General features: G+C 50.9%; 2 protein-coding genes across 4 annotated transcripts in view; both read left to right on the top strand.

The window, feature by feature from the left end:
• The window catches only part of HK1 (hexokinase 1), a 1,728,681-nt gene that overhangs the window by 1,180,043 nt on the left and 520,963 nt on the right, over window positions 1–27,675 (top strand). The window lies entirely within an intron of this gene.
• Window positions 16,611–26,542, top strand: LOC146867139 (uncharacterized). Its single transcript, XM_085614185.1, has 3 exons — window positions 16,611–17,138; window positions 18,245–18,438; window positions 26,480–26,542. Exons 1-3 carry the CDS (start codon window positions 16,757–16,759, stop codon window positions 26,540–26,542), a joined length of 639 nt encoding a protein of 212 aa, XP_085470311.1. The 5' UTR covers window positions 16,611–16,756.

Below are 27,675 nucleotides of genomic sequence, written 5' to 3'. Positions count from 1 at the left end.
GTTAATCACTGTCTCCCCACATGTAATGCAGCAGAACATCAAGATTTACTATACTGTCTGCCCTGCTGACAGATTTGTGTAGGACGCGTTAGCCGCATCCGAACCGTGTCGTTTGCATCCTTTGGCTGTTTACTGTGATGGTGAACGACGCAGGTGAGTACTGAATGGACGTGTGAGCCACATCCGGGCTGGAGGCACACATTGGCTGTTGGTCGTCATGGTGAACTATGCGGGTGAGTATTCAAAGGATGCGGGAGACGACTTCGAACCAAGCCGGACGCACCCATTGGCTGTTGGTCGTCATGGTGAACGATGCAGGTGAATAGTCAAGGACACGGGAGACGACTCCGAACCGAGCTGGACGCACCCATTGGCTGTTGGTCGTCATGGTGACAGACACGCGTTTCATTTAGTCTACAATTTGCGTGCAAACCGAATCGGTTAAATACCATCACCAATGTATCAAACTCAATAGTGAAAAAACAACAAAAAAGTGTTCTTTGGTCCACCAATACTGAAAAACCTTATTCTTTCAAACATCGCTATCACACAAATTCAACCAGGGGGGACACGATTACAATTGAGAAAGCAGTTTGCCAACACACAAATAATACTGAAAAAGTTAGATATCAATTTATTAAAACCATGTGAAACAAATCTAGCAAGTTAAAAAAGGAACATTTGATCATACATAATTCAAATACTTCTTAATCGAAAGATCAATAAATTGACAGATAAACAGATCGAATTACAACAGAAATGAAGAGGAGAGTATTAAGACACTACACTTTCTCATAAAAAACCATATCCATTTAAAAATTGCGTTAGGGCTGGGACCTGATATACAGGGAACAATTAATATCTAGTCTAACAGCCCACTGCACGGATTATGAAGCTAATGCGTTGACGCGTTTCAATGGTATTATCTTGACTTAGACCATCTTTAGCAAGACTTTAGATATTACTCTTTGGCGATATCTCTATAATAAAAACATACAATTATTACTCACAACACATAGACATGAGATATTATTTGTACAATTAAATACAGTGAAAAGAGAAACATTAATGATATTAGCAACACGATTAATCTGTTATAATGCTTAAATATATGGCCAAATGTTACAAATGTCACCATCGGTGTTCTGGACATCACTCAATAGTGTACCGATGCGTACATTTTGAACATCGCAGTTGGTGTGTCCGATGCTAGCAGTGTTATGGATTGGACAAATTCAGATAATGAGAACGACTCGGACCTATCGCTTTGGACACATGGAATTGAGTCCGCCTCTGCTGCACAAATATAAGCCTGTCTGTTCCCTAGAGAATTCACTTACCTGCACTACCTGCAACTTCACTGCACTTCCCCATCTGTCAGCTGCTGTCTCTACATCCTCTGGTAACTACCATGGCACGTACTGCGTAGAGAGCACCAGCATTCACTGAAGAGGAAAACCAGGCCCTGCTGGATAACCTCTTTCCACAGTACAGCAAGCTGGATGGTAAACCAGGGGAGCAGGTGAGTGGTGATTACAATGCCTTTTTGTTGGTCATGTGTAAAACCATGCACTACTAGCATTGGAATTCCCAAGGGCAAGCATGCAAACATAGTTAATGTAAGTTGTACGGTGTGTAAATTTGGGTTCTGGACAGGTAAAGTGATGTAGAAGTATGTGTACTGGGTTTGATTTATCATCAATGTTCTCATGGTTTTGAGGGAGAATAGCATGATGCCCATGATTACACTTCCCTACCCCTTAGACATACTTGCCATTCTGACCATTACCTATGTGTACAAGGGTGTTACGCAGAAACACGCTTGTATATGTGGAATCAGGTCGAATCCCATCAGAAGGCTGAGATATGGCAGACCATCGTCTGGGCAGTACGGTCCGTGGGGGTCTTCAGACACCGCGTCTGCCACTGCCAGAAGAGGTGGCAGGACCTCCGTGGCTGGACATGGAGAATTGCAAGGGTCCAGCTGAAGCTCTCACCTCCTCGCAAAAGGGGCGGACGACGGACCCTGACCCCCCATATACTCATGATACTGACGGTGGTCTTCCCTGAGTTAAAGGCCAGAAAAGCAGCAAGGAGGGGGTGAGTATGTGCCATGTTGCAGAACTATGTTTAACATGCTTGTTGCACTCCCTCATCCTGCAAATCCTCTCACAGGTAGTGAGTCTGCCAAAACAACAACTCTGTCTCAAAATGTAACTATGTCCCATGATCATTTGATGCCCAGGTGTGTCCCTTTCCGTCTGTGACATGTGTGTCAGTTAGGTCCTGTGTACTGGCGCTAGTAGTCCAATGTTCATGTGATCAGCACAGTATACAACATTTACGACAATTACATCATGAGTGATGTAATTGGCTGAGTATGACCTGTACACTGTGTGGTACAAACATATATGTGCAGATTCTTGCTATTGGTGCACACAGGTCTGTGTAAACAACGCTATGCAGCCGTGCAGCCAGTGAGACCAATGTGGATGCCTCAGACAATTCATCTTGCTCATACTGCCAAATGTATTGTCCCAGACATAGTGCTCAGTGTAATCACATGTGTTCCATGAACCAAGGACCGATATGCCAACTCAGGCCATCCAAGACACTGGCCTTCACCTGTTCATGTGTCAGGCAACATTTTCACCATTCAAATGTGAGAATCCACGGGTCAGACTCTGTAACAGTGAGTACATGTGCCAATCTTTGAAAGACACAGGTGGACAATCTTGCAAACCTTGCCACACAACACATGTATGTATTTTGTCTCACATACACTACAGTTGACATGTCTATTTCATCCCTGGACTGTACATACTGGTAGCTTGAACATTCATGTGTATGATGCATCACTTTCAGCTTGAGATATGTAAAATGTGCATGTAAACACATCTGTTAGTTCACATACTCTGATGGCTAACTTGGGCAATGTGACATTGTCAAAGGTTTAAAATTGTGTCTAGCACTTAAGGGACGTGTATACTTGACACCTACAAATGTGGCTTGAAGCAGTAAAGACAGGATTGTGACACGGTCCTGACTGCAAACTTGAGATGTAGCGGTCCTGTAGCAAGAGTCCGTAAAGACAATGCAGCCAGACAGGCCAGTGCCATAGCGTGCCACATGAAGTTTTGTGATGATGCAGTTTTTGTACTTGGAATTGTTTATGAAAATGTTCACATTTGTAACTGATGAGCAGGATACAATGTGCATGACATCCACAGTATTCACCCTAACACCCTTCATAGCTGAGACAAGATATTGGGCCATTCAAGTGTCACCCTGGCTAGGCCTACTACCTTGGGGTATCAGAAGTAGGATTCAGATGTCTGACCTGACAGCAGTGGACCAAAGGCGCTGGACACATGCACACAATCACTGTTCTCTGTTTGAAATGAGCCATTTACTGATTATGCAACTTATGTTTTCTGCATGCAGACTATTTTCCCATTGACGTAGAAGACATGGTGCACATCATGATGACTGGTAATGAAAGAATGTTTAGCATGTCACATTTCGCATGTGCGTCCCATTTGCTGTGTCAGTTCAAGACTCCCTTGCAGGAGATGAGACTGGTATGTAATGACACAAGACATTACCGGAGCATTACATATCAGACCACCTGCTAAAAAAGTGTAGTAGTTGACATGGTTGTTGTGGTATTTGACATTGATATAAGCAATGTTGCACATGACATCATGTGTGTGGGAACCATAGTTTACTGGCAGACTGTCAAGTGCCATGTTCACATATGTGGAATGATTACAAAACTGAAGTCAAAATAATGCCTATGCTTGGTGTGATAATTGTTGTAATGATAGTCATGTGTTAAGTCTATGCAGATGACTGATGTGAATCTCTTTCTCATTCTTGTTCACAGCATCAGCAACAGCTTCTGGAGGAGACAGTTCCACGGACCAATGGGAAGTGGCTAGCCAGACTGGGTCTGTGTGGAGTAGGAGGGACCCAGGGGAACAGAGGGTGAGGGGACCCACACTGGGAGCAGGTCGGAGACTAAACATCAACTGAAGACCACTCCAGCTCCAGTGATGACTCCCTGGTGGTGGTGGATGTTCCTAGATCAGATCCCCCAACATCGGACTCTGCCCAGACCACCACCACCATCTCCACCCTCACAGCTGCTCCCATTCCGAGTGTCCGTGGACCCTCCCATGTTAGGTAGCATGTCTCCTTCTGGCCAGACACCACACCCCCTGCATCAGTCTCCCCTGCTGCCCTGAGTGTGGAGGCTGTGGATTTGCTCATACAGATCCATGTGGGGCAGACATCGATGATGAATGTCCTCCATGCACACACCAGTCTTTTGACACAATTGGTGTCATACATGGAGGGCATCTTATTAGACAATGTCTGCCTTTCAGCGATTTAATCAGGCCATGGCCTCCTCACTGATGGCAGCAGTGTCCCTCCTGCAGCAGTCCCTCATCCGTCCTTCCTCTGCCCCATCCACAGTCCCAACTACCCTACCTGACCCAACCACACTCACACAGGCACATGCACACACAGCGACAGACACCTGCAGCACACAACCACCCTAAAAAAAGTCTAAACACTCAGGCACGCACACTCAGGGGACTGACATCACACACACTGGGGAGAGGGCCACAAAAGTCAAACACCCATCCACAACCACTCCGCATTCCACAGCTACCTCTTCCTCCACAACCCCTACCCTTGACTTTCCGCCAACCCCCTCTTCCCAGCGGGTCTTCCTCTATGACCTTGGCCTCTTCCCCACTTCCCCATCAGACCACCCTTGCAAGGGGAAGAGGAAATCCCCCAGCACAGAGAGGAGATTCACACCTGCCTGCACCCCCTCCCCTAAGAGGAAGAGCACTGAGCCCACCCCACCCGTACATCCCCCGATCTAAAACGTCAAAAACCCCACGCCAATCCACTTCCTCCCAGTCCCAGGTCCCCCCTCCCAAAGGGCCCACCACAGACCCCATCCCTGTTTTCAACGTCCACCATTACACCATCCCCAGGAAGATCAAGCCCTCACCCCCTACCACAAGCAATTCCCCTCCAACAGCACCCCCCATTCAGTCTGTTCCTGACACTGCATTGTACCCCCCTCAATCTGGCCAGTCTTCTGCAGTGGACCCTCCCCCTTCAATCTGGCCAGTCCACTGCAGTGGACCCCCCCCCCCCTCAATCTGGCCAGCCCACTGCCGTGCCCCCCCCTCAATCTGGCCAATCAACTTCAGTGGACACACACACGCCACCATATCCCATCCCTCCCGCAACCCAAACGAGCCCCCCTTAGTCCTGTCCCTGCGGTGCCTGGAATGCCCCCATAGATGCCCCTCCAAGGCGAGGTGTTCCCTTGTTGTTGCAGTGCAGGCAAGTGATGGAGGGTAATTTGCCCTGGCCCCTTCCAGGACTCATAGTAATGGACTGGCCATTGGCCTTTTTTCATTATTTGAAATAGGAAATGCTGAATAAAGCATGTTAAGTTCTTTGAACTGTTGCTTTTGGTGTCCCAAAACTTGGTACTAACTCAACTGTTGTTAATATGCATATCTTGTTGTGGATATACTATGATGTTGTGATGTATTGGACTGCATGTAGTCCATGCCATATGTGACCTATTGCACTATGTACCCTGAGTCTGAATTGTCTACATTTGCAGGGTGTCATCATCAACATTGTTTTTGGCCATGAGGGTGACATGCATTTTCCAAACTACCATCTTTTTTTTTTTAAAACTGTGTTTATTGAATTTTCAAATAAGGCAGACAATCAATGATACAGGGTCATTGAAGGCGAAGGAAACTGTCACCAACGCTTGCCCTCCCCGTGGGTAGAAGAAGGACACGTCTAGACAATGGATTCGGTTTGGGTATTTATTAATCACAAAGTCTTGGTCTCTCTCTTCCTCTCCGATCTGGGTATTTCCGGTGTTCTCTTCTCCTCTCCGAGGTCCTCGTCCAGTGGTATGTCTCCGGGGTATATGCAAGGAATGGAGAGCAATATATTAGTGACCTGCTCTTTCTCTGTGGGATTCTGAGGGGGAAAGGGTGTGAGGAGTCACCGGGGTCTTCCACCAAAACACACGTGCTATGAAGAGGTTTGTGCGTGAATCGAGTCCTTCCACTCACAGAAGGAACCAGTGCCCCTAGACGTCCCGTGACCTCCCCGATAGCTACCTCCCTCCCCGTGTAAGTAATAGTCCCAGGACCCGGCCCCGTACCTTTCCCAGCCACCCTCCTCCAGGAGAGTGGCGGGGCGAGACGGCGTGTAGATGGCCTCCTGGCTCTGCAGCTCTCCCGTCCCGGCCGGTCCGGACCTCCGACTCGCCTCTTCCGGACTGCTCCTCCTCCTCCGTCGCACTCGTACTTCGCTCCGCTCCGCTACCGACCACCGCCTCTCGTTCGCCACTCTTCTCCTCGCTCTCCTTCTCCGCTACTCCTTGCTCTCCTCCGTGGGCTCTCGCGCCGTCTTCCTCGCGGGCTTCCGCCTTACGGGGGATGGACGCTGCTGATTGGTTCCCTGCTGCTGACGTCACGGGGGGCGTCACCTCGTCCGCGATGAGCCAGCCGGCGTTAAAGGGGCCGCCAGCACCCTGCAGGGGAGGTGGAAAGCTGTCATCAATGAGGGTTGACTCGTACCCCTCCTCTTCCCCGAGGCCCGGCGACACATCCCCAACCCCGGATTTTCCCGATCGGGGGAAATGGGGTATCGGGAGAGAAAGTCCGCATTCCCCTGGTCCAGCCCTTTCCGATGTTTCACCTCAAAGCGATAAGGCTGTAACGCCAAGAACCAGCGGAGGATGCGCTCGTTGTGGCCTTTGTTACGTTGAAGCCAGGTCAGAGGGGCATAGTCCGTAAAGAGGATAAAGGATCTGCCTTCCAAGTAATAGCGCAATTTCTCCACCCCCCAACGTACGGCCAAACACTCTTTCTCCACCGTGGAGTAAGCCTGCTCTCGGGGAAAGAGCTTCCTACTAATGTATAAAATAGGACGCTCGCAACCCTCCGTATCCTCTTGGGAGAGCACTGCCCCTATCCCAACCCCAGACGCATCCGTCTGCAGGATAAAGGGTTTCTGAAAGTCAGGGGTCACTAACACTGGGGAGGAGGTGAGAGCATCTTTGAGAGCCTGGAAAGCAGTAGACTCCAGGGCCGTAGGCGCCCGTAGGCGGGGAGAGGTCTGGGTCTTGCGGAGGAGATCAGTGAGGGGACCAGCCAGATTGGCGAATTGAGGGATAAATCTCCTGTAGTATCCTACTAACCCCAAAAATGCCCTAAGATCCCTTTTGGTTCTGGGGTACAGCAAAGCCTGAACCGCCGCAACCTTGTCTTTCTGTGGTTTAATGTTACCGTCCCCAAGCAGAAACCCCAGATATTTCACTTGTTGAAATGCCACCCGGGATTTCTTTGCGTTGATGTGGAAGCCTGCTTGGTTTATACTTTCCAGTATACTGCCCAGATGTTGGAGGTGCTCTGGCCAAGTTTTGCTGAAGACAACTATGTCGTCCAGGTAGGCAGAAGCATAAGGAAGATGTTGTTTTAGTAGGGTATCCATGGCCCGTTGAAAGGTGGCCGGAGCCCCGTGTAGGCCAAAAGGGAGGACAGTAAAATGGAAGTGACCTGAGGGAGTCGAGAAGGCTGTTTTCTCCTGGTCCGCAGGAGCTAGGGGGATCTGCCAATACCCCTTGGTGAGGTCGATAGTGGTTATGTATTTGCCCTCACCAAGGCGCTCTACTAGTTCGTCGACCCTAGGAAGTGGGTAAGCATCTTGCTTGGAGACCCTATTGACGGCTCGGAAGTCTATGCAAAACCGGATACTTCCGTCCGGTTTCGGTACCAAGACTACGGGGGAACACCAGTTGCTGTGAGAACGAACGATCACTCCGGTTTTTAGCATCTGTTGTATTTCTGTCTGGAAGGCCGCCCGCCGTGCCTCAGGTATCCGATAGGGTTTTTGTTTGACGGTAACTCCTACGGGGGTGGGGATAGTGTGTTCAGCTAAGTGGGTTCTCCCCGGTAGATCGGAGAATACACTTGAAAACCGAAGGAGGAGAGAGTCCATAGCCTCCCTTTGATGAGGGGGCAAATCGGGATTGACAGGAAGGTCCTTAACGGTATGCGCCAGAGGTGCGGTAAAGGAGACAGTTAGGGGTGTACTCGGAGGCTTTCCTAACCATTTTTTTAGTATATTTATGTGATACAATTGGTTCTTTGTGCGCGATACCTGTAGAACGTAAGAGGTCCTACCCACCTTCTTAATGACCTGAAAGGGACCTTGCCACTCCTTCTTCATTTTCTGAGCAGAAGTGGGTAACCACACCAGGACCCAGTCCCCTACATCGAGCGTCCTCCACTTTTTCCCTTTATCATAAAAGTGCTTTTGTTTAGTTTGGGCGATGGCTAGGTGTTCATGGGAAAGGGTCTTCAGTTTATGGAGTCGGGACTGCAACTGGCGGGTGTAATCAAGCAGAGCCTCAGCTTCTTGTTTCCCTTCTTGCTCCCAGCTGTCTTTTGTTACCTCCAGTAGAGTTCGGGGTTTCCGACAAAAAAGAGAAGCTCAAATGGGGAAGCCCCCAAGCTGGACTGGGTCTGGCTCCTTAGCACAAACAGGGCCAAAGGCAACAATTGGTCCCAGTTTTTTCCGTCCCCAGACAGAAGTTTTTTTAGGGTCAGTTTAAGGCTTCCATTATAGCGCTCGACTAATCCATCTGTCTGGGGATGGTACACCGATGTTTTTATGTGTCGGATGTTGAGCTGGAGACAGACCTGCTTCATAAGTTTGGAGACAAACGGGGTGCCCTGATCGGTGACTATTTCCCTTGGGAAACCCATCCTCGAAAATACTTCCACCAGGCGCTGAGCTATAGCCGTGGACGTAGCTGCTCTAAGGGGGAAGGCCTCGGGATAGCGAGTCGCATAGTCCACCAAGACAAGGGCATATTGATGTCCTCTACTGGATTTGGGCAAGGGACCTATCAAGTCCATTCCTAGTCTGTCGAACGGTTTACCTATGATGGGTAGAGGCTGCAAGGGGACTGCAGGTGGTACATACGGATTGCGCCGTTGGCAGATATGACATTCCTGACAATACCTCTGTATCTGAGCATATATCCCAGGCCAGAAGAAGTGTTGTAGAATGGCTTGTCCTGTTTTTTCTGCCCCAACATGCCCCGCCAAAAGGTGGCATGGGCAAAAAAAAGTATTTGATCCCTAAAGTCTGAGGGAACTACTAACTGAAGAGTGGCGTCTTCCTTAGCTAACCGATAGAGGAGGCCATTACGTTCAACAAAAGTGGGGTAGACTCTAGCCACTTGGTCCTGTTCTGCCCGGGCTTTGTTCCAGGCATTGACAAGACTGCTGTCGTTCAATTGGGCAGTACGGAAGTGAGTATCCTTAGCCCACGGTTCTGGGGTCAACACGGAGATCTGATGATAGGCCGGGGAACTGAGCACCTCCCGCATCATAGAGGAAAAACAGGGGTTATCGGTCCCTATGATGACAGGTTCAGGAAGGTGTGGAAGGACCCCTACTATTGCATCCATGCTGGCCCCTGTGGGTGTTTGGAGCTGGATGGTAGCCAGAGGGTAGTCCCTAACCTCCCCGTGTACACACCTGATATCCACCCTTCTACCCGGTAGGACCCAGGAGTGGTGAATGAGCTCTTACCTGGCTACTGAGTGTTTACAGCCTGAATCCAATAGGGCTCGTATCCCTTTTCCCTGTATCTTTACACTCACATAAAAGACGGGACCCGTTTCTTGAGCAAACAGGAGGGAGTGGGGCGAATAGCTCACATCCATGGGTTCCTCCTCCTTCTCCCTTTTCTTTCTGCAAAAGTGAGCTATGTGTCCCCATTCCCCACAGTCATAACATTGGGGCCCCGAGAAAGGGATAGGGTCTGGCCGGGCTCCTCGGGACCGTACGGGCTCTGGGACTGGTTTAGCCGGCTTCCGGTCGCCCCTTCCTTGGGACACATGCTTTAGTGGCCGTTCTGGTTCTTTGGGGGTGGGTCGGCCTTGAGCTCTAGCATACGACGTGGCCATCTCTACGGCCTGTTCCAAGGATAACCCAGCGTGTTGTTTTAACCAGCGCTGACTCGAGTATGGGAGGGCTTCAAGGAACTGTTCAAGATAGATCTTCTTCATCACGTCCTCCATACTGGACTCTTGGGGTTTTAACCACAGATCAGCCGCCTCCTTCAACTTAAGAAAAAGAGTCTTGGGGATGTCCCCAGGAGCCCCGCGTTCCTGCCGGAACCGTAAGCGGTGAGTCTCTTCGTCCACTCCAAGCCGATCTAGGATATATTGTTTCACAAGTGCATAGGTAGCGGTTCCATCTTTATTTACGGCCTGATAGGCCGCTTGTGCTTCTCCAACCAACAAAGGGGCAAGGTAAAAGGGCCACCTCTCTCCTGCCCAAGCACTAGCACGGGCGGCCCTTTCGAAATTTAGAAAGAAGGCCAACGGATCTTCTCCAGGGGTGAGCTTCTGAAGGGGGACCACCGTTCCTGGAGGCGTGGCCGCTCTGGCCTGACCCAGGGAGGCCACGAGAAGATTTTGTCCTTCGGCCAATATTACCAGGTTATCGGCTTGTGTTTGGATGGCCGAAGTGAACACAGCCCGATCTGCGTCAGCCTGGGAGGAACTCCGCTCTATTGCCCACTCCATCTTCGTCTGACTTTCCTTCATTTGGTGTATGAAGGCGTCCATCCTGTATCGGGTGGTGGTTCACGATCCAACGGCTCCTATCTGGCTCGCCACTTGTCACCAACGCTTGCCCTCCCCGTGGGTAGAAGAAGGACACGTCTAGACAATGGATTCGGTTTGATTTATTAATCACAAAGTCTTGGTCTCTCTCTTCCTCTCCGATCTGGGTATGCCCGGTGTTCTCTTCTCCTCTCCGAGGTCCTCGTCCAGTGGTATGTCTCCGGGGTATATGCAAGGAATGGAGAGCAATATATTAGTGACCTGCTCTTTCTCTGTGGGATTCTGAGGGGGAAAGGGTGTGAGGAGTCACCGGGGTCTTCCACCAAAACACACGTGCTATGAAGAGGTTTGTGCGTGAATCGAGTCCTTCCACTCACAGAAGGAACCAGTGCCCCTAGACGTCCCGTGACCTCCCCGATAGCTACCTCCCTCCCCGTGTAGGTAATAGTCCCAGGACCCGGCCCCGTACCTTTCCCAGCCACCCTCCTCCAGGAGAGTGGCGGGGCGAGACGCCGTGTAGATGGCCTCCTGGCTCTGCAGCTCTCCCGTCCCGGCCGGTCCGGACCTCCGACTCGCCTCTTCCGGACTGCTCCTCCTCCTCCGTCGCACTCGTACTTCGCTCCGCTCCGCTACCGACCACCGCCTCTCGTTCTCCACTCTTCTCCTCGCTCTCCTTCTCCGCTACTCCTTGCTCTCCTCCGTGGGCTCTCGCGCCGTCTTCCTCGCGGGCTTCCGCCTTACGGGGGATGGACGCTGCTGATTGGTTCCCTGCCGCTGACGTCACAGGGGGCGTCACCTCGTCCGCGATGAGCCAGCCGGCGTTAAAGGGGCCGCCAGCACCCTGCAGGGGAGGTGGAAAGCTGTCATCAATGAGGGTTGACTCGTACCCCTCCTCTTCTCCCGAGGCCCGGCGACAGAAACATATAAATCCCACAACATTTCCCCCCCAACCCCCCCCCCCCCCCCCATCCCTCCCTGGCAGAACAGCAGCATAATGACAGTACACTGTGAACAGCAAAGCTGCATTTGATAGTATAAAATAAGAAAGAATATGTTTTAGGCAAAGTCCATCCTTCAGGGCCGTATAACTGTTAGCCAAAGACCCACACCCATTCTAAGGTATCTATGGGAGTCTACTAAGGGGCTCACAATAGGTCAGGATGGGACATTAGATACTCCGTCAAGGGTGCCCAAAAGTCTTTTGGACGAGAGGATTCTGGCAGCTGCTCCTCGTATGTCTGAAGCTGAGTTTTACAAAACACCAGGTCCCGGAGCCACTTCTTCACAGTGGGTGACGCTTTGGCTCCCCCACATTGCGCCACCACCCTTTTGGCAAGCAAAGTGGAAACTGCAACAATTCGCCTATTGCAGGGCTTAAGACACTTGACATACCCCAGCAAGCACATCTCAGGAGAGCAATCCACAGGCTCCAGCACAACATCAGACAGAATGGCCACCACTGCCGTCCAGAAAGCGAATACACTCCCACACATCCAGGCAACATGGAAAAAATCTGCATCCTCTGCTCCACATCTCACATGATTGGAGGTTTCCATTAGACCATATTTTTATAGCTGCAAAGGGGAATAATGAACCTGATGCAGGAACTTAAAGTGTATAATTCGAAGATTACAATTGGCCGTAAGGCGGCCAGTGAGCTAGCAACACGCGGTCCAGACATCCGGTGCGATAGGAGCACCCAGCGCCGTCTGCCAACGCGAGCAGGACGGGTGTACCCCGAGGTCTCGCTCTCGCAGCGAGGCATTGTAAAGTCGAGTAACTCATTTCTTTCGGCTCTCTCCCGTCAGCAGCACCTGCAGGGCTCTCAAAGTGGTGGGTTCAGCAGGGTAACCCGGATACGCCACGCGGATAGCCTGACGAACCCAAACATATGTAAAATTAAACATGAAGCCCCGCTCAGAGCCGCTCTGCGCCTCCTTTAACGTTTTAAATCTACCCTCCACATATAAATCACCCAGCCGGTGTATGCCAGTCGCAACCAATTCTCGCAGGGCAGACGCCTCCCGAGCCGCCGAGATATCGGGGTGAGAAAGTAACGGCAATAGTGGCGTGTACAGATGAGACAAGCATTCGCCAGGCCCACGCCGTACACTGTGTAGGGTTAATCTCGGTCCGCGGGCCACCCAGCTCCCCCGAAAGTGTCACCGTCTGCAGCGGCACAGGGAGCACTGGATCCGCCTCTATAGCCACATGTGGCTGATACCTCGGTGTGAAATGCCAGTAATGCGCGAACTGCGCTGGGGCGCTCAAATAGTAAAGTCCCATCGACACCTTGGTTTCCTACCGCCCCACACAAACGTGAGCAACACAGACTGGAGGGTGCGGAAACACGCCACGTTCAGTTTGATAGGAATGTTAATGAAGAAGTACAGCAATTTAGGCAAAAACACAATTTTTATCACCGCAATCCTGTCCGCCAGGGAAAGGGGCAGGTGTGTCCATCTTGCAACCTGCTCAGAAATACGGGACACCGTAAAGCTGTAGTTTTCAGAGATCACAATGTCAGGATCTCTATGTACCCAGATACTTCACAGGGTCAGTTGTCCATGTCAGTGGAAAATCCAACTCCACCTCTTTGGTGAACGCGGTTAGGGGAAACACCACCGATTTGGACCAATTGATCCCCAGGCCAGAGGGCCCGATTCACAGAACAAACTTAAGACTAAATCCTAAACTTAGTACCAATCTGGTATTCACAGAATGCACCTAGTACTTCTGGTATTCACAGAATGAACTTACTACTTTAGCGATTCACAAAATGAACTTAGGACTTATGCTATTCACAGAATCCATTTACGACCACTAAACTTACGTCCGCACTCGGGCCGGAATTTCCGGACCCGGAGCGGAATTTCCGGACCCAGAGCGGGAAGTCCGCACGTGGGCCGGAAAGTCCGCTCCGAGGGCGGAATATCCGCTCCCGGGCCGGAACTCCCGGCCCCGGGCCGGAAATCCCGCATTAGGGCCGGAAGTTCCGATTACGGGCCGGGAAATCCGGTTTGGTGGCCATTGATCATGTGAGCCAAGGGTGAACCTGTCCAAGTCCCTACCATCCCCCACCATGCATCAGCTGACACACTCCAGCCAATCCTAGCTCGGCAGCACGTATAACTGCAGAGCAGACACACACAAACCCTTTCAACATGTCACTGAATGTGTTTGTTGCACTGCCCCTTGCCATGCAGCAAAACCACTTGAGGAGGAGGAGGAGGAGAGCCAGAGCAGAGAGGATCTTCAGACAGAGGATCAACTTATTTGGAATGTCCAGTCAAGATATAAGGGCCAGGTACCGTTTCCCTCCAGAAATCATCTTGGATATGGTATGTGAGTGGGAGCAGGAACTTGACTCCGTGACCTGCTGCTCACATGCAATACCAGCATACCTCAAGATCCTATCAGCGCTCCATTTCTTCGCCACTGGCTCATTCCAAAGGGTCTCCAGTGACCATGTGGGCATATCCCAGGCGAGCCAGTCGCGGTGCCTGCATCAGGTACTGCGATGCATCACTGCAAGATCCCACCTCCACATACATATGCCACCGACACTGGCCCTGAGACAAAGGGCAGTACGAGATTTCTTTCGCATTGCACAATTTCCACGTGTGCTGGGTGCAATTGACTGTACCCATGTGGCCCTTCAGCCACCCCGCCACATTGCACACATCTTCTGCAATAGACACCGATGGCATTCCATCAACATGCAAGCTGTCTGTGATGCCAGAGGGAGGTTCATTGATGTGCATGCGGTGTTCCCCGGCAGTACCCATGACAGCTTCATATTCCGCATGTCACCTCTTGCCCGGCGGATAGCTGCGGAAGAATTTGGCAACATGTGGCTACTGGGTAAGTACCAAGCGTTAGAAAGGAGGAATATGTGTTTTTGAAATGTCTGAATGCCCCCCAAAATTAACCATAGTACTTTAAGAATCATTAAACTAGATACAGGGCCCACCTGACAATGCATGTAATACAGTATAGATCATGTCCTGTGCAAGTCAAAGAGGGAAATCTAACCAACTGCCCTTTCCCCTCTACTCAGGTGACGCTGGGTATGCACTCACCCCACATCTCCTCACCCCTTACAGGCGTGCAGACACTGTACCACAGCGTAGGTACAATAGGGCACACATACGGACTCGAGCCATCATAGAGCGCACTTTTGGTCTGTTGAAGTCGCGATTCAGATGTCTCGACCGTACAGGGGGGGTGCTGCAGTACTCCCCAGAAGTAGTGTGCAAGATCATTTTAGCCTGTTGTGTCTTGCACAACATTGCCTTAACGCATGGCTTACAGATACCGCTGGAACCTCGGCTACCTATGAATCTGGGAAACCGGGCCATGGCACATAACCGAGGTCAGGGCATGCAAGTCCGTGAGCAGCTTGTTGCCACGTTCTTCACATGAGCAACCTGTAGTGGAATGGACCAAATGTGGATTGCTGTCTGTTGCCAATGATGAAACTTGGATATACACGACTGTGTCAATAAATTCCTTCCTGAGGCAACTTTGCAAGCCACACTAACTGCATGTTAATCACAGCTCTTGACAGTAGTCAAAACGTTGAGCCTGCATCAGCACATGTGCCCATGTCAGCGATCAGTGTAGTGGATGTCCCGAAAGAATCTATAGCCACAGATGCAAGATGATACATGTACTGAGAGACACAGCAGGACCTCATGAGGATGGGTCTCTTAATCAGAAAAGGCCATAACCATAGCATTGTCGGTCCTGTGCCATCAACAGATGTGACTCCCCCACAAATGATGCGCCCACGACGTGAGTGATGCAATGGGTCAATCAGACACCATGGGGCAGATTAATGTGGGACTTGCGGCCCTTTCACGCTGCCGTTGCGTCACTTTTGTGACGCTGCGGTGGTGCAAAGCCAGCCCCATGCTGCGGGGAATTTACTATATGACGCATCTGGGAGATGCGTCACGTTGTAAAGGCCTGCGCCACATGTAGGCGTTCTGGCGCAGGGGGGGGGCCTTCCGGGCGCAGAAACGCCTCCTAAAAATCTACAATATTTCACTCAGTCACTTTTAAGGCCATGCTGCGTCAAAACCCTGCGCCTGCTTGAAGCAGGCGTAAGGATTGACGCAGCATCATAGGGATAGGGCACCCCCGAGCCTTGCTGGAGCTGCGTTGTGCATGCGACGCAACTCCAGCAATGCGCCGCCTTTCCAACGGGGGATGCGTCACGCATCTGCACATCCGAGCTGCACAGTGCACCGAAATGTCAATGCGGCGCATCTGTGTTGGCGCACGGGTGGGCAGATGCATCGCAACTCTTCTGACGCATCTCTGCTGATTAGCAGAGATGCGCCCGAAGCCGTACCTCTGCCCCCCTGTGTCTGTGATATATCCACACTTCTCAAACACAATGTTCCGGAACACATCACACAACTCTGCAAATGAGCACCTAATATGGACTACATGTACCATAATGCAAAGCATGAGAAACTGAAACAGAAACTGCAGACATGTCTTGAAATGGTCACTTCACCCTCTTGTCACATTTAAATAATTCTCACATGCACTGTCTTTTCTTTTTTATCCACAACAGAACAGCAGGATGGCAGTAGATGTGATTCCAGATTGTGGATGGATCTGGATGACTACAAAATGGCAGGCAACTACTTCCTGTGATGTATTTGCTGCCTCCCACTCCCTGTCAAACATTTCCTGTATGGAATTATATGTTCCGGGTCATTTTCGGAATTTGCGGCCAAAAAGCGGAAGCTCCGATTACGGAGCGTACGGCCCGTGTGCGGAAACGCCGATTACGGAGCGTACGGCCCGTGTGCGGACCTCCCGCTCCGGAACCGGAAACCGCGCTTACGGGCCGTAAACTCCGAAAATGACCCGAAACACATAATTTCATTCAGGAAATGTTTTACAGGAAGTGGGAGGCAGGAAATACATCACAGGAAATAGTTTGCTGCCATTTTGTGTTCATTCTGAGTCATCCTCTATCACAGACAGATCCTCTGACATCCTGCTGCTCTCATCCTTCTTATTATCCCCATAATGGCTGAGGGTTACGAAGAGAAGGCACCCCCTTTCACTGAAAGTGAGTTGGACATCTTGGCTGAGGGGGTGCTGGCCAAATTTTCTCAGCTATATGGGGACCCTGAACACCAGCTGAGCAATGCAGCCCGGGCCAGGCTGTGGGCCAACATCGCCGAGCGCTGCAGTGCAGTGGGAGTCCACACCAGGAGTGCGAGGGCATGCCGCAAGCGTTGGGAGGACCTAAAACGGTGGGCCCGGCACAAGGCTGAGGAGCTGGTGGGCCAGTCTTCCCAGCACCATGTGCATCGTCCTCGCCTATCCCCACTGTACAGGAGGGTCCTGCGATCAGCTTGGCCGACCCTCCATGCTCAGCTGGAGGAGCATGAGCAGCAGGGACATGGTAAGTGCATCATATGCTAAATGTGTCTGGGAGTATGATGTGAGTGAAACAGTGCTGTACCATTGTGTGTCCGATGCCTCCATTCACAGATTCCGTGTCCATGCAGCAGTAACCAAGCTTAAAAAGGCACACTGTGGCATATGGACTGTACAGGGCAGAGTGCATTTTGGGAGTTGGAGTCTCGCCATGACAACTGGCTAAATGAGCCATATTTGTGCATTTGTACTGAAATCAGCTCTTCCCGCACCACTACAATTGGCACTAGGAAATCATGTGTGCATTGGATGAGCAATGGTACAGACACTGTCCTGTGTGCGCATGGCAGGCCAAAGGGTATTGGATGCTATGACTTGCATAGCATTTTTAGAGTGTGGGTTCCAATTGTGACAAAACATCATGTGCCATGGAGTCAAGACAGACTTTGACATCCTTTCATCACTCTTAAGCGCTTCTAAATTTACAAGGGGTGTTCACTGACAGACGTCTCAGCCTCAGTGGCCTGTTTCACATTTCACATGTACAGGTACCTGTCACAAAATTCCCCCAGTGTTCAGCGGTGTACTGCATTACCATATCAGTCACCAAAGCCAATATGTGCCACTGGATTGTCAGTACATGTGTGGGGACAGCCAAAGGCTAGACTCACAATTTAGCTACAGAAATAGGCCAGAGCCTCAGTGCATGTGTGACCCACATTCGCCAATTGTCGTGTCCCATACAATGCTACAAAGCAGATGACACTTGTCCAGACCTTCAACAGCTGCGGCTCCCTATGAATGGCCATATTCTGAGATTCGGGACTTCATGTTCTCCATTGGTGGACTGCTTTTGGAACCTGCACATGTAGCTGTGGCAGGACACACAGATCCCCAGAATGCCAGGTTGAGGGTTGGCCAATACAGTCGTGTAAGCCACACACATCCACGTGAGATGGCCATGTCAGACTCAATCCAGGAACTGACGGTGAACATACACGTAATGTCAGCTCATAGACACTGACAACTATTGAGTGTGATCAGAGGAAAATAAGTCTGACCTTGGCTCCTATGAATGTGTCTCGTCCTGCATGACACAAACATAACATTCGGATTTTGCTTACATTTCAGCAGGCACAGCTGGCGAAACAGAAGGGCAGCAGGACCTGGTCCGGAGCAAAAGGCCACCAGTGCGGCGGCGGCTACACCCACTTTCCACCAGCGAGGAAGAGGAGGATGAGGAGGGACCCTCAACATCAAGAGGCAAGGGGATTGCGCCCACCCGGACTGACAAGGGACATCCTGATGCTGGTGCCACATCCCGGGTGGAGGCTGCAGACATTGAATCGGGGGGGGGGGGGGGTGAACACGACACCTCGGACCATGAGGTGTTGGAGAGCTACTCTCCTCAGGAATCTTCACCTGTGGTCCCTGAAAAGGTGTCCTCGGGGCAGGCCAACAAACAATCTGGGCCTGCCATCAGCCCCTCCCTACCTCTAGAGTTCCCCATTCCATCGGGGGACCCAGCTGCATCCCCTGCAACCAGTCCCCCTCATCGTAGCCGCCAGCTCCCCAACATCATTGGCTCCGGACCTCAGGCACCACATCCCTCCTTTTCCACCCATGCCCCTCCCGGTGTTGTTCCTTCTGTGGCTGTGCCAGTGGACTTGATGTGGATGTGTGAGGGTCAGCCAGACATGTCCGCTCGCATCCAGCTACAAGTGTGTATGGAGGTACGCATGATGCGAGAGGACATGCTCCGATGTATGGCCACCCTCACCACCAGCATCAATTCACTGCCCGCAGCCATCTCGTCTGTTGTCTCCCCAATCCCTTCCCATACCACTGTCAATGTCTCCCCCTGTCCGTTGCCCCACACTGTTTCCCCCCGTACTCCTCGTGTGGCACGAACCCAAGTGGTGCCTGTTCCTGCACCCGCCAGACGTTTGCCTGCATCGGACTCTGAGGATCTGGACATTGTGGTCCTAGAGGATGACCAGAAGGACACTTGACTTTTGACGTGAACAACTATTTCATTTTCCCCTTGTAAATAGACTGTTTTCCCTGACGCTCCCTGACGTGTTATATTTTTTTTGCCCCACCCCAATCCAGGTTCCCATCTCCCTCTGCATTAAGATCATCATTTGTTTTCCTTTCTCCCTTCCAAACGGACGGTTGTTCTTTTGTACCTTCTCAAAATACAATTCGGAATACTAATAACTTCCACTTGTTTTACTTCATTCTGAATGTCTGGTTCTGAATATGGACACATATTTGGTGGGTCATCTGCTATGCACATAATGGCTGGTTGCAACGATGGGTTACACTTGTAACTGTGTCACACACACACATATCTTCTCACATCTCCAGGCCACCTGCAACGTTACACAGGACATGATACACAACAGATTATTATTTTTGGTAGGTGTTTATTTGGTGCACACACAAACACGTGATCACATTGTCCCGGGTTCCTGTCACTGGTGAGTGCGACGCCGCAATTTGGGGGGGGATGACCGCTCCGAGTGCTCAGGTCTGGCTCGCCGCCTACGTGGAGGTGGGTACTGTCCAAGGGACTGTCCAGGGTCATCCACATGTGCTGGGGCAGATGGTGTATGCACACTTGATGGCTGTACAGGTGGTGGTGGTGGTTGTGCAGGTGGCGGGAGTGACTGTACAGGTGGTGGTGGTGGTGGTGGTTGTGCAGGTGGCGGGAGTGACTGTACAGGTGGTGGTGGTTGTGCAGGTGGCGGGAGTGACTGTACAGGTGGTGGTGGGAGTGACTGTACAGGTGGTGGTGGTTGTGCAGGTGGCGGGAGTGACTGTACAGGTGGTGGTGGTTGTGCAGGTGGCGGGAGTGACTGTACAGGTGGTGGTGGTTGGGCAGGTGGCGGGAGTGACTGTACAGGTGGTGGTGGTTGGGCAGGTGGCGGGAGTGACTGTACAGGGGGTGGTGGTTGTGCAGGTGGCGGGAGTGACTGTACAGGTGGTGGTGGTTGTGCAGGTGGCAGGAGTGACTGTACAGGGGGTGGTGTTGGGAGTGCCAGTTCAGCCCGCTGGTGTGGATGTCTCCCTTTGCTGTGTTGGTGTGCAGTTGGTACAGGTGTGGGGATGTGCTGTCCTGTGGGCAGATATGATGGCTCCCCTCCCTGCGTTGACCGTGAAGGGAAAGGTTGGCTCACTCTCAATATGCCCTCCATCATCTTCATGGCCAAGGCATGGTGTCTTGCACTCTCTTCCCTCTGGATGGATAGCATGTCTCGCATATTTCTGGACATGTCCTGCCAAGTCCTATCCATCCTATCCAACACTTGGCTCAGCCTCTCCACCGCCTGAGGGAAGTGGACCATGTCCTGCAGGGAGTCCGACATGGTGGACAGGGTAGCCCCTATGGCACTAATGTCCTGCCTCACATCGCTCTGCTGTTGGAAGAAGTCCTGCTCCCACTGGTCATCACAGCCAGGTGCAGGCCCTCTCTGCAGCTGTCTGCCATGGATGGGATGTGCAGGTCCTACGGCAGGGGGTGGGGTGGGAGGTGGGAGCCTGTGGGCAGGTGAATGGTGCCCAGGGGATTCCAGCAGCACAACAGGGCTGGTACTACCCCCAGATGGTGGAGAGGATGGCAGGGATACACTGTCTAGGGAAGAGTGGGTAGGGGAACCACCATGTTGGTCCTGGACGTGAGGACTGTGAGGGAGTGATGTCTGTGTTGTGATGCGTGTGTGCTGTGGCTGGTTTGCTCGAGTCTGGGGACAGGCCATGGTATGCCTGGGAGGAGGCGGAGGGACGTTGCTTGGCAGAGGAGTTGATGCCCTTACCGATTTAGCCAGTCTGGCACGATATCGCGCATTGGCATCTTCATCGTCAGACATGTAGTCCTCATCATCCACCAAGCAGAGGTCCTCAGGATATTCTTCCTCCTCCTCCTGAGCAGTGCTTGCAGCCGACATCACAGCTTGGAGGATCAGGGGATTCTCCCCTCTGATTCCCCGTCTGCCCGCACTGGTCAAAGGCCTGTCATCCTCGTCATCAGCATCCCCTGGAACAGAGGTTGCAACCGTATTAGGGATTGACCTGGTATGACATGTGGTGCAAAACAAGGGTTTGTATCAACTGTACTTTGCATCAACAGATGAGGATCATGTGACCTGTGTAGGGTACCACCACAAATGACAGCTCACACCATAGCACTGAGGTGTTACACAGATACAGGCAAACTCACCAGCTCCAGCCACAACTCTCTGTCCCTTGGTGTTCCCCCCTAGTGTCACCTGCTGGACCTGTCTCCTCACGGGCCTAGCTGTCCCTGAACCATCAGCTGTAGAGGGAAGTGACAACATTCTCAATTATCTGCATCACCAATTGTCAGACAGGCACATGACACTCCTGATTTGTATTTCACTTTGTACACAACTGCTGATTACATGCAGAGGGGAATCAGGATCTCTGACATGGCTTTGGAGTCGAAGCCAGTGACACACCTCATGCTAGAATTACCTGGAGGACGGCTGCGCGAGGGTTGGATGTCATTCAGTCCCCGGGATGGTGCATGCTGCTGGGGTGTAATCCGTTCAGCAGCTGTGATAAGACATACAGGTCTATATTTTGCAACAAGAGATGGTAGCTCTGAGCCAACATGTCATTCTCAATGACCATTTGTGGGTAATCCAGAACTATGTGCAGCATGTTTAGCTCCTGAACTTTACATTTGGGCACCTGCTCACATGCAGCAGTTGCCAGCCGTTCCCTCCACACAGCAGTGACATCAATCAGATGACACATCAACAGACACCTCATGCTAGAATTACCTGAAGGACGGCTGCGCAAGGGTTGGATGTCATACAGTCCCCGGGATGGGGCATGCTGCTGGGGTGTAATCCGGTCAGCAGCTGTGATAAGACATACAGGTCTATATTTTGCAACAAGAGATGGTAGCCCTGAGCCAACATGTCATTCTCAATGACCATTTGTGGGTAATCCAGAACTATGTGTAGCATGTTTAGCTCCTGAACTTTACATTTGGGCACCTGCTCACATGCAGCAGTTGCCAGCCGTTCCCTCCACACAGCAGTGACATCAATCAGATGACACATCAACAGACACCTCATGCTAGAATTACCTGAAGGACGGCTGCGCGAGGGTTGGATGTCATACAGTCCCCGGGATGGTGCATGCTGCTGGGGTGTAATCCGGTCAGCAGCTGTGATAAGACATACAGGTCTATATTTTGCAACAAGAGATTGTAGCTCTGAGCCAACATGTCATTCTCAATGACCATTTGTGGGTAATCCAGGACTATGTGCAGCATGTGTAGCTCCTGAACTTTCCATTTGGGCACCTGCTCACATCCAGCAGTTGCCAGCCGTTCCCTCCACACAGCAGTGACATCAATCAGATGACACATCAACAGACACACATGTATGAGAAGATTACTGATAGGAAGGGATAAATGACCCGGATTCCTCCCCATTACACTGCTATCACCTTTGCCATTCAAACTTACATATTTCCAGAGTCTCATGTTGTTTGTTGTCAAGTCAGAAAGGGTTTCATGTGTGAGATTTACAATAGTCAGGGACATGATGTTGCTCATTTGTGCTTCCCCACGCATGAAGTCACACATGTTTGTATGAGAGAACACAGATGTCTTACGTCCGTCCTTTGAGTGTCCTCTCTTTGCGTACTCTATTTCCCAGATCATGGTACTACTTAGCTGACGACGATTGGTGTCTTGTACAGCAGACATCCAAACCTCTTTTGTCAAACACTAACCTATACATGTGAATACAGTAGGAGAGGAGGCAAGCAGAATGTAACATTGCGGATAGGCTGAAAGGCTTTGATGCCTTCTGCCTGCACTGGATTAGCGTGTTGCTCTTCAGCCTAGTCATTTAGCAGGTGTAACTACATGAAGATTCACCTTAGCAGCCCCTACATTCATCTCAAAGGTACACTACTGGCATCAGTGTTGGCCTCAGCCATGCTATTTTCATCGTGGTGTTTCCTATCATTGAATTGCAAGCCGGTTGTGTTTTGGTCACTTCATATGACTCATGGTACTATTGAATGTCCATTCTGCACTCACTTGGCATACATTTTGTGTCATCCTTTCATTAGCCAACAGGGTCTGATCTTGCATGGGTTCAAATGCCATATGTGAGCATATTGTGATGCAGGACAACAGTGTTGTAATACACATGCCACATACGGCGGACGTGAAAGGCACATTTCTTGAGCAGTCAGCCTGATATATTCTTGGGTTCCCCTCCCTTGGCCCAGCACCGGAACAGTGTGTGGGCCCTGAACAGATGTCACAGCCAACCTTGTAGCAGAAGTCAGTGTGTGTCTTTGATTCTGGGAGGACCTCGTTGTACCTACAATGATAAGTGTGTTTTGCTACTTCACATTCCGGCAGCCACATGTGATGCACTGAATTTCTGGCACAAAGGATGAGCACAAGCAGTTGTGGGCACCAGCGTTGCATTAGTGTGTTATACGTAATATCATGATTGCTCCCACATTACTTTGAATGGGCCCACTACCTGGATGCAACCTATATCACAATGACATGTCTACGGATCCTGATGTGCGGTCCACTATCGTGTTTTGTTGATGGGCAACACAGAAGCCAGACAATGTAAGTGGTACATGACCAGCTGTGTGGACTGGGCATTTGATCTATATTGGAAACATTCAAAGTTGGACAGTGTATGCATTGTCAATACTAATGACCCTGGGATCTCACTTGTTCATCATTGCCATATTTCAGTCAATTACTTTGATTGATTACGTCTACAGACACCATTACAACATAGTGGGGACACCCTTTTGAGTAGTTGTGGCACTCGATAACAGGATTGGATTCCCAGGTCTGGGCCTGTTGCTGTAAAACATGTCATGTTCCGCAATTACGAAGGTTTGATGAGCCAAGACATGTAATATATTGTCTTCCGCTGTTCACAATTATAATTATCTAAAGGTGGATGTCCATTGACTACTCCAATAGTAATGCAGCTATTTGTACACTTCTGGTTCACTTTCATATGTGGGCACTACATGTCCCTCGGTCACTCCTGGCAATGTATGCATTTTGACCATCTCCTGGCCACTTTGACGTACCAGTCGGTGAGGGTGTACGGTGGCGATGCCTCCCAGTAGATGCAGGGACCTCCGCTACGGCAGTTGTCTGTGCTCTGGCTGAATGTGTCAGTGGGTGAGAAGAGAGAAAACTAATCATCTGGAATATGTGCTTGTGGAACATTTCTGTGATTTCCCCATTTCTTCTGCATGCTAACAGTGTTTTGCAGTACTGCTGCTGACTGGGCAGGTAGGAGCAGTGGTGCATTGGGGTCGTAGTGGCGTGGCAGGGTGGGAAATGTACAACAGAATAGGTGTCTGACTTTTGGACCAGATGGTTCTCTCACCTTCTGCTTTGTGCTTTCAGCTTGCACGGGGTGATTTACTTCTTAGAGATTTAGTGGCATGTTTCCACGCCCCTTGTAATACATTAACACCGCAGTTGCGTCACTTCTGTGACACAGCGGTGGGGTAATACAGGTGACACATTTAGACTTATTCCCAATGTTATGCATCTATGGGGATGCCTCACGGTGTGCGGTCCTGCGCAACATTAAACATGCATCAGCTGTGATGTAGGCAGGGTGTGTGTTTATTTGGTTATGCCTCGTACAAGTGATGCATTGTAATCGCCGGCATTTCACGTAGTCACTTTTCATAGGGTGTTGCCATGCAAACTTAAACCAGCTTGAGGCACCTGTAATGAGTTCCCTGAGCGTTAGGTGTAGGCGGTCCATGGACATAGTTGGAGTTGCGTCACACTTGCGACACTACTCCAGCAGAGCATCCCCCTAATGCCATCAGTTGCGACACCCATCTGTCTATCCCAGCGCCACAGTGCACCGCATTGTCAATGTGACGCATCCGCGGTTGCACAAGAGTTGGATTGGTTGTGGCATTGTTACTGGTGCATCTCTGCTGTTATTTGTCAATTGCTACTTAGCGGGCTGGTGTATTAATGCAACTGGACAGTGGCCATGTTTTCAGAAGTGGAGGAGGGATTTGCCATTTCCATCGCTAAGGATTGTGGGACTTGTAGTGCTACATACAGAGGGTGACACAGGAGTCTCTGACTTACGGATTAATTAATACACTTTGGACTACTTCCTTATTCACACTGACAGTGCAACACAGACCTTCTATTCATGCACTTTAACTTTTCATCCCACTTACCTGGTACCACGTAGCGGACGTCACTGACAGGCAGCCCATGGACCAAGTGGGGGTGTATGGTCGTCAGGATGTCCTCCTCCTGTGTGGTGAGGCGGATGCGTGGTCCAGAGTGTGCGGCTGGGAGGATCCGTTGTAATTCCATCCTGGAGTATTTATCCTTTACCCTCAGCCGCTCATCCTGCCATTTTTTTTTAACGTCCTGGACAGTGCGCCTGTCCTCCCCCAATGCTGTGACAGCAGTGGCTAATTGCTGCCACAGGGCTGCCTTCTGGCTCCCACTGGTGCAGTAGGGTGAGAGTCCATAGAGGCGTTTGTGGTGCCTGACAATGAACTCCACAAGCATGGTGGTCTCCTCCGCTGTAAAGTTCCTCTTTCTCTTCAGGAGCTCCATTTTCTTGGCCGGTCTCTGCTTGGAAATACAAACTGCGTGTGGCCAAACCGGTTCCTTCACTGTGTGCTGCTTTTAAATGTTTTTTGCTGCTGGTCAATCTGTGTTAATTGGCTTCAGCTGGATCATGGTGGGGGATGGTAGGCACTAGCAACATGATGGCTAACTGGAGCTGTTGGCTGGGATTGGCTGGAGTGCGTCAGCTGATGCATGGTGGGGGATGGTAGGGACTTGAACAGGTGTTTCCCCTTGGCTCAAATGATCAATGGCAACAGTAATGTAGTCTGGTCCCAATTCTGATGTTCCGGCCCGTAAGCGGGATTTCCGGCCCGGGAGCGGGTATTCCGCCCTCAGAGCGGACTTTCCGGCCCGCATGCGGACTTCCCGCTCCGGGCCCGGAAACTCCGCTCCGGGGGCGGAAATTCCGGCCCGGGTGCGGACGTAAGTTTAGTGGTCGTAAATGGATTCTGTGAATAGCAAAAGTCCTAAGTTCATTTTGTGAATCGCTAAAGTAGTAAGTTCATTCTGTGAATACCAGAAGTACTAGGTGCATTCTGTGAATACCAGATTGGTACTAAGTTTAGGATTTAGTCTTAAGTTTGTTCTGTGAATCGGGCCCAGAGAAGCGCTCAAACTGGACATATTCCCGGAGCAGTTCAGAGAGGTGGACCTCGGCCTGGACGATGCCCATGAGCACCTAATTTACTGTGATTGTTTTGATTCGCTAGGCACTGACCGTACTGCGTGGAAATAACAATCTTTCCACCAATTCAGTGTCCGTCAGCCACTAATCATTCCGGCAAGGCATACCCTGGAGTAAAGTATTTCATGTACGCCAGCCCTACATGATCAACACAACAGAACGATCAACTTGAAGAGCTTTTTATAGTCTCTCCCAACAGGGAGTGTCTTACTTTCTCCAAATCCCAAATAGTCATACCGGCGCTCCTCTGCAATGGGGCAGAGAATCTGTCCCTTCCACCAGAGGAGCGTGAACCGTAGTGTGGAAAGCCTTGGGCGCTTAGGCGTCCCTCTGCATGAGACGCATACGAGCTGCCTCGCCAACAGAGGAACGAGCGCGGAGTTCCCTTCTAGGAACCGGGGACTCTGATTTCCAGGAGGACAAAAGTGAAGGGGGCGCTAGGGCACTCCTCTGCAAGAGACGCGGAAGTGCGGTCTCGCCAACAGAGGAGCGAGCGCGGATTGCCCCTAAACAGTACCACAAACAACACCTCCTGGCTAGTACTCACGGCACCAAAACGGGGAAAAGAGCTTCAGCCGCCGGGTCCTTAAACTCCACAGAAACGCCTGGACCGCTATCCAGGGAGAATAACCAGCAATGTCTGTTCTTCCGGCTGGAGTTTAAATCGGAACTTCGCATAGCGTCCGAGTCACGTGGGGCGTGACTCGCGCTATGCCTGCCGGGAAATGTAGTCCAAAAGAGCCGAATGGCGGTTTTGCAGTCTTGGTGTGGACAGTCAGTGCTCACCGGGTGCTCGGCCTGACAGTACATCCTCCTTTTGGATGACACTGACTGGCACCTGTCTTTCCCGGGTACCGGTTGTGGAACGCGGCAACCAAACGGGCAGCATGCACCGCTTCTGCCGGTTCCCAGGAGTTTTCTTCCGGGCCATAACCCTTCCATGCCACCAGGTACCACAGTTTGCGCCTTACCAGCTTTGAATCTATGATCCCCCGGACCTCGTTCTCGAGATCCTGCTGTACCCATATAGGTATGGGTTGTTTCTTCACCGGACAGTGAGAGGGTTTCAACAGTGAATCGTGAAAGACAGGATGAATACGGAAGTGTGTTGGCAGTTTCAGTCTCACAGCTACTGGGTTGATATGTTTGACCACACAGTAAGGACCTATATACTTGGGGTGAAAAACACTGTTTTTTTAACCTTATGTGTTTCGTCGATAG

This window comes from Triturus cristatus, chromosome 1_2 (genome assembly GCF_964204655.1).
Source record: "Triturus cristatus chromosome 1_2, aTriCri1.1, whole genome shotgun sequence".
NCBI classification, from domain to species: Eukaryota; Metazoa; Chordata; class Amphibia; order Caudata; family Salamandridae; genus Triturus; species Triturus cristatus.
This window is presented reverse-complemented; position numbering and strand designations above follow the sequence as displayed.